The sequence below is a fragment of the Erythrolamprus reginae genome, chromosome 12, assembly GCF_031021105.1.
Source record: "Erythrolamprus reginae isolate rEryReg1 chromosome 12, rEryReg1.hap1, whole genome shotgun sequence".
Taxonomy (NCBI): Eukaryota; Metazoa; Chordata; class Lepidosauria; order Squamata; family Dipsadidae; genus Erythrolamprus; species Erythrolamprus reginae.
The window spans coordinates 5,114,794-5,128,519 of NC_091961.1; the positions used below are offsets into that span (position 1 = coordinate 5,114,794).

General features: G+C 46.0%; 1 protein-coding gene across 6 annotated transcripts in view; it reads right to left on the bottom strand.

The window, feature by feature from the left end:
* The window catches only part of CCAR2 (cell cycle and apoptosis regulator 2), a 35,524-nt gene that overhangs the window by 2,247 nt on the left and 19,551 nt on the right, over nucleotides 1-13,726 (bottom strand). For 4 of the 6 annotated variants that reach the window (XM_070765377.1, XM_070765378.1, XM_070765382.1 and 1 more), the window contains exons 12-20: nucleotides 13,342-13,516; nucleotides 11,770-12,021; nucleotides 10,151-10,381; nucleotides 9,305-9,485; nucleotides 7,211-7,290; nucleotides 5,972-6,118; nucleotides 5,725-5,836; nucleotides 4,027-4,212; nucleotides 1,725-1,930 (exon numbers count right to left, since the gene is read on the bottom strand). In XM_070765377.1, coding sequence (XP_070621478.1) covers nucleotides 1,725-1,930; nucleotides 4,027-4,212; nucleotides 5,725-5,836; nucleotides 5,972-6,118; nucleotides 7,211-7,290; nucleotides 9,305-9,485; nucleotides 10,151-10,381; nucleotides 11,770-12,021; nucleotides 13,342-13,516 — 1,570 coding nt within the window. The remainder of the gene's footprint in view (nucleotides 1-1,724; nucleotides 1,931-4,026; nucleotides 4,213-5,724; nucleotides 5,837-5,971; nucleotides 6,119-7,210; nucleotides 7,291-9,304; nucleotides 9,486-10,150; nucleotides 10,382-11,769; nucleotides 12,022-13,341; nucleotides 13,517-13,726) is intronic. The other 2 variants (XM_070765381.1, XM_070765380.1) reach the window with 1 other exon arrangement.

The window sequence follows — 13,726 nt, forward strand, 5'->3', positions numbered from 1 at the left end:
ACAAAAACATTTTGAACTCCCAAAAACAAGATGGGTCGAAAAGCTCAATACATCACGTGTCACACATTGAAGGTTGTGACACACATTTTGAGCCACGGAGCCAAAGCAGAGGGATGAAAAGAGCCGCGTGCGGCTCCAGAGGCACCGGTTGCAAACCCCTGGATTAGACGGTCTTGAAGGTCCGTTCCAATTCTGCTGTTCTACATTCTAACCCAATCACTCTGGTCCTTAAGCTACTATAAATACCTTCATCTGAATCTGCATTCTCAATGTCGTGCTTTGCTTAACTATAAATCCTAATAACTAAACTGTCAGACTTCATTTAGAGCTGTGTCTGAACTGATTGTCTGTATGTTCCAAGCGGACACATGATGCAACGTTATTTCAGGCACAACTGGAGAACGTATGTAATTGAAAAGTTCCCTCTCCCAAATCCCTGGAAGAAATATTTGCATCTCTTCATCACTCTTTAGTGCAGTAGTTCCCAACCATGGCAACTTGAAGAGATCTGGACTTCAACTCCCAGAATTCCCCAGCCAGCATTCGCTGGCTGGGGAATTCTGGGAGTTGAAGTCCAGATCTCTTCAAGTTGCCAAGGTTGGGAAACACTGCTTTAGTGAGAGGCTATTTTAAAAATAGATCAATCTCCTAGTTGATTGCTCCAGAAAAGCCTCCGGGGCTTATGGATGGCGAAAAACAGACCCAATGGCCCAACCGGAAGTTTGGAAATGAACTTCTGGTTGGGCTGTTGGGCCATTCTTTCCCCCTCCACAGGCTTCTGAACTTTCGGGAAGCCCATTGGGTCAGGTTTCTTGACATCCATAAGCTCTGGAGGCCTTTCTGAAGGCTGGGGAAGGTTCTCCAGAAGAGCCCTTCACTCCTCCACTCGAAACAGAAGACCCTACGAAAATAGACTAACAATCCTGGGTCTTGAAAGCTTAGAACTACGGCGCCTAAAACACGATCTAAGTATTGCCCACAAGATCATATGCTGCAACGTCCTACCGGTCAATGACTACTTCAGCTCCAACCGCAACAACACAAGAGCACGCAACAGATTCAAACTTAATATTAACCGCTCCAAACTTGACTGTAAAAAATATGACTTTAACAATCGAGTTGTCGAAGCGTGGAACTCATTACTGGACTCAATAGTGTCAACCCCTAACCCCCAACATTTCTCCCTTAGACTAGCCACGATTGAGCTCTCCAGGTTCCTAAGAGGTCAGTAAGGGGCATACATAGGTGCACTAGTATGCCTTTCGTCCCCTGTCCAATTGTCTTTCCTTTAGCTCATATATCATATATATTTTCTTCCTTTCATATAACTTCTCTATTTTTACATATTATCTTTATATATATTACTTCATGTTTATTCTCTTCCATATGTATTTGTGTATTGGACAAATGAATGAATAAATAAATAGGCCTACCAGAAGTCTGGAGGTCAGTGAGGTCTGCGCATATGTGCTGGGGGGGCAGCACCCAAGGGGTTATGTGCACAGGGGGAAGGGCATGGCACGTGGGGGCGCACACGCACATATGCTATTGTGTATGCACATGACCTTTTGGCACCCAAGAAAAAAAAGTTTCGCCATCACTGGCCCAGGAGTTTCTGGTCTATCCCTCTCAGCAGACGTCCACTTCTAGCTCTATCAAGCCCTAACTGCTTGAAGGTCAACACTCCAGATTGAGGATGAAAAGCCCTGCCGTTGCCAGCCTACCTTCTCAATGATCTTCTGGATTTCCAGCTGCAGAGGAACCAGGCGTTTTTTATTCTCCTGTAGCAGCCGTTGGAAATGGGACTTCTGCTTTTCGGAGGCTTTCGACTGCTCTTCCAGGTCAGCCAGGCGCTTCTGCAATTCCTGCACTTCCTGCGTCAAAGCCTTGTTGGACGTCTCCGTGGAGGAGAAGCGAAGCTGGGTCTCTTCTGCGGGCGCAAACGGTCGAAATTGTTTTCCAAGCAAAAAGTTAAGAGAGATGAGAGAAGTGTTAAGCTCCTCCAGTCAGAACAAGGGAGAGACAAAATTGGCGGCATCTCATTGGAGAGGAACCTCTTTTATTATAAGGGCCAATTACGATAATCTGTAATTACGGTAATTATGGAATCTGCAGGGCACAGATTCCAGGACAGGAACCTTTAACTTTCACAATTCTTATAGATACGTTTTCCAAACTTCTGCAGGGTTATTTTGAATACATGGGCCTGTCGGTTGTCTGCCAACCTCTGCATGCTTCCACCCCTTGGTTTGTACCACCCAGTGTCCATTTCCTGGATGTATAAGTAGATAAACCGTCTTTCAGAGATTTGTCTCAGTTCCCCTAAGATCTTGATGGCATAGCTATAGCAAGCGTGCCACAGGTGGCACATGGAGCCATACTGGAGAGCATGCGAGGCATTGCCCATGTCAGCTCCAGCACACATGTGTATGCTAGCCAGTTGATTTTCAGCCCTGGGGAAGGCGATTGCGCCCTCTGGAGGCTTCAGGAAAGTTTCTTGAAGCCCCGGAGCTCAAAAAACCACCCAAGGGGCAAACCGGAAGTTCAGAAAATGGATTCCCGGTTTCCCCGTTGTGCTGTTTTTTGCACTCCGGGGCTTCAAGAAACTTTCCTGAAGTCTCCGGAATGCAAAAAACAGCACAATGGGCAAACCGGAAGTCAGTTTTTTGGAACTTCCAGTTTGTCCGTTGGGCAGGTTTTTCATCGTCCCAGGCTTCAGTGAGGCCTGTGCGCATGCGTGGGGACGGGATGGGGGGATTGTGTGCATGTGCAGGAACAGCAAGGGGGTGCGCATGTTTAGGGGGAGGAAATGGGTGTGGGCACATGCGCATGTGCTAGCACACATATACACACCCTTTTGGCACTTGAACCAAAAAAGGTCGGCCATCACTGCCCTATGAGCTCCACTACTTTTTCATCCCACATTCGCTGCCCAGAATGGCAGTTCAGTTCTTGCTCAGGAAGACATTGAATTCTACAAGGGGCACAGAATGTTTGCTACCCCTTGCATGGAATCAAGATTATGCCCAATAAATGCAATATTTTGTGCTCCAGTCCTGCGTTCGTATATGTTGTGGTCAGCTCCTACCCCAAGGACTGTGGATGTGGGGGAGACATCCACATGCTGCAGGCCTGTTTTGCCCCTGGTGGAAATCTGCTGATGAAGGCTCCTCTGACCAAGAAGACATGAGTGACAGGGAGGAGGAGAGTGTGGCAGACAGCTCAGAGGGAGATCAATTCTCTAGCTCCTCCTTGGATTCAGAACAAGAGTTAATGATACAGCCACACATGCGGAGAGCGATGCATAGGCAGCAACAACTGAGAGATTATTATCAAAGAAAATGAGGCCACCTGTGGTTGGGTGGGGCTGTGGTCATTAGTGAGGCTGCTATAAATAGCAGCCTGTGGGTTTGGCCATTGTGGAGGATTATCTGATCGTTGTGTTTCGTGCCTGCTTTACTGACTTTGACCTTTTGTGTGCTGATTTTTCCCCGCTTTGAAACTAAACCAGAGCAAAGTGTGTTTCACTTTGTGAAAGAAGAAGGACTGTGAATTGCCTCACAGCTGCAAGCTAAGTATCACAGAACTGATAAGGGACTTGTACAAATTACCAGTTTGGTTGGAGACGAGGGCTCTTTGCTATACCAAAAGAGGGCTTGGTTTAAGTGAATTTTCATTATAAAGAACATTGTTTTGAATTTTCAAATGTGTGGGTGTCTGAAATTTGTACCTGTGACTTTTTGGGAGGAGTCTACCAGAGAGCCCGACAGAACAGTATATAACCAGTTATCAGAATTAGACTGCAAATTCCACATGACCACCGGGTGGCAGCAAATACTTTAAGGCGCATCTCTCTGCTGCCATTCGCTGGTCACGCAAGACATTAGCAGCCCAAATCTGGTTAACCCACAACATACAGCTTATCGAACGAAGCAGTTCCCCCTTGGTACAGATCAAAGTGAGCTGCCAGGAATTGTGATAGGCGGTTATAGATTAAATCCACCGCGTCTCCGCCACAGCACTCACCCAATTTTAGCTCCAGAGTATGGATTTTATTTTCCAGGTAGAGTCGGCTGTTTTCTGTCTGCTCTGCCTTTTCCAGGAGTTTGCTCACATTGAGGACAGCGCCATTGTATGGAATCAAATTGGTAGACTGAGCCTCACGGGTAGATTTGGGGAAAGGAACCGATGAGCGCAAGAAATGGAGGTTGCCTGCAAGAACAAAGCAGCATTTATCCTGCTTAACAATCAAGAACACCTTGAATTTGGGGAATGGGAAGAAAATGGAGCCAAAAAGTCATATAAATTCATTGCCGCCATTCCCGCTGGTCTGAAGGGTTGTTCTCTTCCTCGCCATTCCTGACAAAGAATTCTGCTTTTCCGAAAGTGAGCTGCATTTCAAATAGGAGGAAATACGGTGAAGGGAATCCTCACGTACCTGGAACAATTTTAAGTCCTCAACACACGGCCAAAACTGAGCCCAAAAGTTTCCTAGCTAAGCAAGACAATCGCCAATGGATTCTCTCCCTGAGTTAACACCTTTAATTGTTCCTGTTATTAAGGGAAATTGGGCTTCCTCATTGATGGGGCTCATCAAAAAGTCTCAGAAGAGGAATCACGTGACCCCGGGACACGGCGACCGTCATAAATATGAGTCAGTTGCTAAGCATTTGAATTTTGATCACGCGACCATGGGGACTGCAGCAATGGTCGCGAGTGTGAAAAACGGTCACAAGTCACTTTTTTCAGTGCCGTTGTAACTTTGAACGGTCACTATTGTAAGTCAAGCACTATCTCTATTTTGTTGGAAGGAGACAAAAATGTTAAGGACCCCCCAACCCCCATCCAGACCTTCTCCTGGCATCTGGGGGGCTCAGTGAAATCCTACTGAACTGCAACAAGCATAGCGGCAGGCCGAAGCCATCATGTGGAGTTAGAGACTTCGGCCTGCCACAGTAGAATAGTATCACGAGAACTGGGAGGGGTAGTTGCATGACAGAGAAAATTACAGTGATACCTCTACCTAAGAACGCCTCTACTTACGGACGTTTCTAGATAAGAACCGGGTGTTCAAGATTTTTTTGCCTCTTCTCAAGAACCATTTTCCACTTACAAACCCAAACCTCCGAAACTGTAACAGGAAAAGGTAGAGAGAAGCCTCCGTGGGGCCTCTCTAGGAATCTCCTGGGAGGAAACAGGGCCTCCACTCTCCCTGTGGTTTCCCCAATTGCACCCATTATTTGCTTTTACATTGATTCCTATGGGGAAAATGGCTTCTTCTTACAAACTTTTCTACTTAAGAACTTGGTCACAGAACAAATTAAGTTCGTAAGTAGAGGTACCACTGTACAAACCACAACAAATTCCTTTCTTAGAGTCCAACGTCATCCTTTGTTTTGCACCAATGGATGTAAGGAGGAGGACGATGGAATCCCTGCACTCGGACTGGTCCTCGTGATGAACTTGTGGGTGTGGGGATGGGGTGGGGGATGAACCTTAACCTGGGTGGGGTACTGGAAGGAAGCTAGTATCGGGATAGTAACGGCATGACTAACATAGCTCTGATAATAAATCGAACCTGAGAGAATTGGACGGGGATCTGATTTATTTCTCAGATGCTATTTGGGGCACTGACACACAGCTTAAAACAAAGTGAGCTATAGAGGGATGCCATCCCTAACATCCCACAGACAAGCCCCTTCCCGCCCTGTACCTGTAACTCACCTGACAGTTCTTCCTCTCCAAGGCCTGCCTCTGTCCCTTCCTGCCGGCTGTAGCGCAGGCTGCGGTAACGGCACACAAACTGCGTCACCACCCTGTTCACCAAGCGCTTCACCTACCAGCAGATGAGACACCCCCTTAGGAGTGGTCCTGGGAAACGCCGCAAGGGAGGAAAAACCCCGTTTCCCATGGTCCGGAGGGCAGGAGGCCAACTCATTCCAAATCACCTGAGGACCCCACGGACGCTCACCTGCTCTTTACAGAGGTGCAGCCCCAAGGAGAGGAGGATCTTGTCCATGTCCTTCCTATGCAGGTAGCCGCAGAGGTTCAAGTCAAAGTAAATGAAGGCAAGAAGAGCGTCCAAGGGCAACACCGTGCTTGGGTCCAGCTCTCTGGGCTAAGCGGGGTACATAGGAAAAAAGGGGGAGATGGGGACGAAAGGGGGACAGTCTCATTCCATGCTCCATTTCACTAAGCCAGAGATAGAACTGAGTCCCCAAGCCACCAGTGGCAACATCAAAGCAGGTGTTCCGTGCATATTTATCACAGATCACATTGCTGAGATGAGCTATAAAATGATTCTCTGTCAGCAGCAACTATCAGGGTTCAGTTCAGAAGTGGGTTCCTCTCACTTCGCCTGAACCAGTAGCAACCTGCTGGTGATGTCACAGGTCGGTCGGTGCTAGTCCATGAGCACTGCTATCTTTTTAGAAAAATAATATTTTTTTCTTCTTCTGAGCATGCGCAGAAGCTAAATTCCCAGCACTGCACATGTGGCCGCCATCTTGTTTTTGCACCGTACTGTGTATCAGCTAGATGAGACTGAGAGTCTGCTCCAGGCAATGGACTTTTTTAGAGCACAGGGAACATCTTATTCTGGCCTTCTAACAAAAAGTCACAAATCACCCTAAATCAGGATTTGCTAAGATATTATGCAGCATTATGCACACCATCAAAAGGGAAAAAAATCCTTTGGGATTGGGCGGCATACAAATCAAATCAAATAAAAATAAATAAAAAAGAGAGAGAGAGAGAAAGAAAACAAGAAAAGAAAATCCCAAATCAAGCTACAGTTTAACAGACTATAAACTAGGAATTGTATTGAGCTGGGTGATAAATTAATAAGGGTACGGGAGGCCCTTGATGTGTGTCTTTACAGTGTTGAAAAAATAAAAAGTATACCTACATTCCAGACTTTTGGTGTTCACACAGCTCAATCCCGTGGAGCTTTCCCTCAATTGCCTAGCCTAGCATGAAAACAATCCAATTTCTGAGAATATAATTTTAACTCCATCTACATTCTATATAAATTGATGCAAATTTTCCTGCCCAAGACAGTTTTGGAATTAACTCTCAGCACGTTCCCAGAAAAACATATTGTGGTTGATACCCGTGTCTTCCGAACACAGCTAATCAAAGCAGGATGCCCCCGCTAAGAAGATTCAGATATAGACAAGCAAACCAAACCAAAGAAGAGCTGTCCACTCACCATATCAGGAAGGGAGGACACCTCAACTTCCGACTGGTTGGATGCAACGGATCTCACTTCGGCATCTTCCAACTTGACACCTGTGGAAAAAGCAACATGACCTGATTCAGAAGTTGACCGTCAACTCTGAAGAGAACCTGGCTGAAGTCATCTTGTGCGGCCTCATCGTTGCCACGAAGCCTGAGACGGAGAAGGGAGGGGGAAGTAGACAGTCCGGCTAACAGGCGTAGCTTCTTCTCTGGTAATATTGAACTACAAACTAGAGCATCCAAAACTTTTGCTAGACCAATTCTTGAATACTAATCATCTGTCTGGTACTCGCACTGAATATCGGACATTAATACAACTGAGAATGTCCAGAGATATTTCACAAGAAGAGTCCCCCACTCCTCCGCTTATTCCACCAGACTCGAAATTTGAGTATTAAGACAACTTAGAACTTCGCCGTCTTCGGTCCGATCTAAGCATAGTACATAAAGTTATCTGCTGCAACGTCCTACCTGCCAAGGAATACTTCAGCTTCAACCACAACAATACATGAGCACATAAAACAAATGTATGGTAAACAGCTCCAAACTTGATTGAAGAAAATACAATTTCAGAGTCTGACTCTGTGATTTCTTATCAAACCCCTAAAGCTTTCACCTTAGAGTGTCTACTATTGACCTCACCCCATTCCTAAGAGGTCTTGAAGGGCCGGGCATAAGCGCAACCTCGTGCCTACCGTTCCTGTCCTAATGGTCCCTTTTATTTGTATCCATTTCATATATTCGTAATTAATAAACGTATAATTTTTATACTTATATCTGTTATCTAATCCAGGCCTGATGAAAATAAAAATACAAATACAAAACAAAAAGTTTTCCTTTGGGAACCAAGATCATTGCAACAGATGCTGTTGAAAGAGGAGACGAGCGCACCATTCATCCTAATTGGACAATGTGACAGCTGGGAGGGGAGATTTTACTCTTTTAATTTTCAGTGGTTCTCAATCTGGGGGTTGGGACCCCTTAGGGGGTTGAATGACCGTTTCACAAGGGTTGCCTAAGATCATGGGAAAAGACAAATTTCCCCTGGTGTTAGGAATTAAAGCTTCTACTCTGCCGCCTTGGAACATAGTTTTACAATCCGACCAATCAGACGGTTACAGTGGGGGAGGTCCCTCTGACCTTCCTGCCAATCAGCTTAAAGCTCTGTTGAGAATTGGTGCTAGACTTATGGCTGGGGGTCACTACAACATGAGGAACTGTATTAAGGAGTCGTGGCATTAGAAAAGTTGAGAACCACTTATTAGGTGAAAATCACAGGGAACTGTTAAGAGTTGGTTTTCACCGGCTGTGCCGATATTTGAGGGATCTACCTGCCTCGGGGTTCTGCTTTCAATGGGTGTGTTACTCAGAATGCTAACACTGACTGGATCCATTCAGTGTCCTTAGCCAGACGAAGATGTCGAGTGCGCAACAAATGCCTTCTAACGCCCCCAAGCCATTGCAGTCTGGAGCCATGTAGCTGAACAGCAACCAAAGGCCATGAAAAAGGAACTTGGGAATCCTGATTTCCCCACAGAGAAAAGCCAAGGGACTTTCACCTCGTCTACAACTAAGGGTAGTGATTTTCCAAGTTGCGTTCGAAAGCTACTGGCTAGGCACAGGAATGTGTGACACAGGAACTCAGGAACTTAAGCTGATGAAGAATGAAGACAATTAACAGAAACTGGTTGAAGAAGTTTTACCCTTCAGTGTAGCAAAAACAGAGTCTTTCTATTCTTCTATTTACAGAAAGTACTTTACTACAACTGTGAACCACGATACAGCAAACCAACCCACCCACAAGACTAACCAACCAACCAGCCACAACAACCACACCCACTGCAAAGGTGTACTGCTTCTTATACTGTTCTAGCCGAATCAGGTTGCAGGTTATGCAATGACTCAGAAGGTGGCACACTCACAACCCTTTTACCTTAAATAGAATATTTCCTAGGATAGTACTAACCCTTGACAGTGATATGGGCAACTCTCTGCAGCCGATATGTGTCCCCACCACTTAGGCAAGATTAAACCAAACGGTGCGACGTTTACCCAGGCTGCTTACCAAAATCCTCCTCTTCGTCCTCTCTCAGCAGCAAGAGGTCGTCTTCCATGCTGAGCTCACAGAGGTCATCGGAGGAATCCTTCGGTTCGGCTTTGACGCTCCCGCTCACCTTCTCTTCCTTGGTTGAATTGGCCCCATCTTGATTCGGGGGCTTCTTCTCAGCCTCCCCAGCCCCCTCCTTCTGCACAAATGAAAATGACAATATCGGTGCCTTGCCAAAAAAACCCAACCCTGAACCCCACTTATTATCCTTCGCAGTCAGAAGAAAATGCAAAGGGCGTAATGTTAAGACAAGGTGAGGAGGGGATGAAACTGCTTCTTCATGGCACCGGACCAGATTATCTCAGGGACCGCCTTCTGCTGCACGAATCCCAGCGACCAGTTAGGTCCCACAGAGTGGGCCTTCTCCGGGTCCCATCAACTAAACAATGTCGTTTGGCGGGACCCAGGGGAAGAGCCTTCTCTGTGGCAGCCCCGGCCCTTTGGAACCAACTCCCCCCAAAAAATTAGAATTGCCCCCACCCTCCTCGCCTTTCATAAGCTTCTTAAAACCCACCTCTGCCATCAGGCATGGGGGAACTGAGATATTCTTTCCCCCTAGGCCTTTACAATTTACGCATGGTATGTCTGTATATATGTTTGGTTTTTATAATAAGGTTTTTTTTTAGTTATTTTAGTATTGGATTGGATTGTTACATGTTGTTTTTATCATTGTTGTTAGCTGCCCCGAGTCTACGAAGAGGGGCGGCATACAATCAATCAATCAATAAACAAACAAACAAACAAACAAACAATGAGAGGACCACCCAATTGTACTTTAAGGCCTGGAGAGTTGCATAGACGTACTTGAACTTCCTTCTGGTTACTATCTGTTGCATCTTCTGCTCCGGGTTTCTCCTGAGGTTCCTCCTTCAGTTCGTTCTCTGCTTCCTTTTCAGACTTGGGCCCTTTTTCCGAATCAGGATTCTTGGCCTCTGGTGGCTCCTCCTTTTCCGGCAGGGCCAGCAGCGCTTTATAAAGCTTGTAGCCAAAATCCCGCTGCAGCATCTCCTGGAAAGACTCTGCCACCACTGCCACCTCAAGGGGGGGAAGGAGGAGCGAGAGAGGTCAGAGAGCAAGAAGAAGCTGGGAAAGAACTCAAGGCTTAAACTACGGAAATGTTAACGTTCCCAGGCCTATACGGTGTACGCCTGGTTTAGCAGATTGGTTGATACGACTGATGGAAATCTGCCAAAGTGTGTGTGTATATTTATTTTTCGCGGAAGGGCTGCATACCATGGGTTTTCAAAAATATTAATGGAAAAAATACTCCACGGTTTTTTTGAACACATTTTCCCGTGGCATACAAATCTAATAAATACAAATACAAAATACAGATTAATAACTGGTAAGCAGATTCTTTTCCCTATTTTCCTCCCCAAAAACTAAGGTGCGTCTTATAGTCCAAAAAATACAGTAGGTATTTTTGTGGTTGGCTCTGGCCCAGCTCCTGCCCCAAGGAATGTGCAGGTGGATGTGGGGGAGACATCCACATGCCGCAGGCCTGTTTTGCTCCCGATGGAATCTGCCGGCGAAGCCTCCTCTGACCAAGGAAATGTGAGTGACAGGGAAGAGGGGAGTTTGGCAGACAGCCCAGGAGGAGATCAATCATCTGTATCATCCTTGGATTCTGAACAAGAATTAATGACACATCCACGCATGCGTAGAGTGATGCATAGGAGGCAACAACTGAAGGAGTATTACAATAGAAAATGAGGCCACCTGTGGTTGGCTGGGGCTGCTGTAATTAGGGCTGCTGCTATAAATAGCAGCGTGTGGGTTTGGCTGTTGTGAAAAAGTATCTGATCGCAGTTCTTCAGGAATCCTGTGTTGCTGTTTTCTGGACTTGGTTTGTTGATTTTTCACACCTTTGAAACCAAAGCAGAGCAACGTGTATGTGTGTCTCACTTCGTTGGAAGAAGGGGTGTGAAGTTTCTTCACAGCTGCTAGCTAAGTCCTTAATGACTGCTTAAGGGAAATCGTACAGACTACCCGGTTGTTTTGGGACAAGTGCTCTTTGCAATACAAAAAGAGGGCTTCGTTTATTTTGAATTTTGGGATAAAGAACATTGTTTTGAATTTTCAAACGTGTGTGTGTGTCTGCAATTTGTCCCCTTGAATTTTCGGGAGGCTCCTACCAGAGAGCCCAGCAGAACAGGTATCATCATTTAGCATTGATGCTGTCAGTTTGGTAATGACGTGTCTGCACGAAAGCAAAGCTCAGAGATCCCACAATTCAGCCCTGAGCTACAAATATTCTCTTCTTAGTCTTAATCATAAATGCTAAGTATTTCACGCCATCGTGCACTCCCAGAACCTAACGTTCTAATCACACAGGGAAATCTAAGCAGCCGGAGCCAAGCCAGGCGAGGAGGCCAACCACACACATCCCTCGAGAACTTCCATCTGAGAGACCCAAAGCCTACCTCGAAGGAGAGCTTCTCCCACTGCCTTCTGAACTCCAGCAAAGTGTAAAGAGAGACGTTGGTGCAACTGGGCTGCCCATTTTGCAGTGCCAGCTGAGGGTAGACAACTATGGCCGGTTCCAGTGGAGGGGATGGGGTCTCCGGTTCAGAAGTCGATGTCTCCAGAGTCGGCTCAGGGTTCGGTTCAGCTGGCTCCATTTCCTGGTCACAGGACTCCACCTCTTGCTCCGGAGCCGGTTCAGTTTCTTCCACCTGTTTAGAAGCGTCATTGTTAGAGGGCAAAACATCAGAGATACATATGTTGAATATCTAAGAACTCCTGCCAAAATCCTTCGAAAAGTGGCTACCATACTGCAATTCAGCAAGAAAACTATTGCATTTTTTGAAGAGAACAAATTAAATCAAATTTAGTTCTTCACTTGGTTCCCATTGACTTCTTGGCCCTGGTCTGACCTACTTTTAGAGGACAGCTACTGGTGTCCTGCTCCAAAGCAAACTTTGACCCTCACCAAAAAGGTGTATGTCTTCAATCTATTTCAGGGGTCTCCAAACTTGGTGACTTTAAGACTTGTGGACTTCCACTCCCAGAATCCCCCAGCCTGCTACAATCTACAGGTCTTAAAAGTTGCTTGCAAGTTGTTTGTAAGCCCTGAGCAAAAAACTTATGCTAACCTGTGCTAACAGATTATGTGAACTGAGCATCCATATGTGGCTTTTTCGTGATATCTGGGCTTGCCCAACCATATGACCTTTGACCTACACAAGGAATACTACACGCCTAAGCCATTTCTTCCCATTTATACGTCAACTTGTGTTTTATATCTCGCCTCATTGAGATCCCTGATTAGTTAAACAGAAGTATGCTCTTGGGAGCCAAGAATGTCTAATTTCAATCTAAAGGCAAGGCCAGCAATCAAATCACAGCTGTCCATTTAAACTAACAGCAGTTGCAATAAGGCTAAAGTCACGAAACATGCCATCCGTGGAAATCCCAATGAGGTGAGATATAAAACACAAGTCCACGTATAAATGGGAAGAAATGGATTAGGCGTGTAGTTTTCCTTGTGTAGGTCAAAGGTCATATGGTTGGGCAAGCCCAGATATCACGAAAAAGCCACATATGGATGCTCAATTCACATCTTCTGTTAGCATAGGTTAGCATAAGGTTTTTTGCTCGGGGCTTACAAACACAGAGTTCAAGCCTGGAGCAAAATGTCCCAGGAGGGAGGTGCTGGCTGGCACCATCAAAACACATCCTTTGCCTGCTGCCAAGACTCCCTAACGTTGCTCCCCAAAGTTCTGTCTTTGCACCTGCAACACTATCAATGATATACAAGTTACCACATCATGTAAAACTGTGCATGTGCACACCCGAAGTAGCGTAGAGATAACATTCATTGTAAGAAAGCTGGCTGGAAAATAAAGATGGATTCATTCGCTCCTACATGGTCCTTGTCCTTCTTTGAACCCTCCTCGATCGACTCATCGTAGGCACTTTCTTAATTTCTACCCATCACCCCAATTCCTTCCTGCTCAAATGAAACTTTAGATCCAGGTCGAATCCACTCTTACCGCCTTGCTTTTTTCTTCCGAAGGCGCTGCAGCCTTTTCCATTTTCTGTTTGCACAGGGCCTCCCACTCTTCAAGAGACGGCATCAGGCTCCAAATATCTGGCAGGAAAACCACGGTCTGCTCCTGGTGGGATGGGTTCCCCTCGCGCAGGTATCTGAACTCAGCAAACCGGTACCTAAGGAAACGTCAAGGGCAGAGAATCCTGATAAAACCAACAAATGTGTCGGGCCGAAGCCATCTTTGCTTGGAGACTTTGGCCTGCCGCATTTTATGCTTGGAAATGTATTTTTGCTGTGGGAACCTGGGAGGGGCTATGGCATGTGGGAGGTAGATCTAGCCATAAGAAATCCCTTCTAGATTTTCAACGTCATCTTTCAAGGTCTTC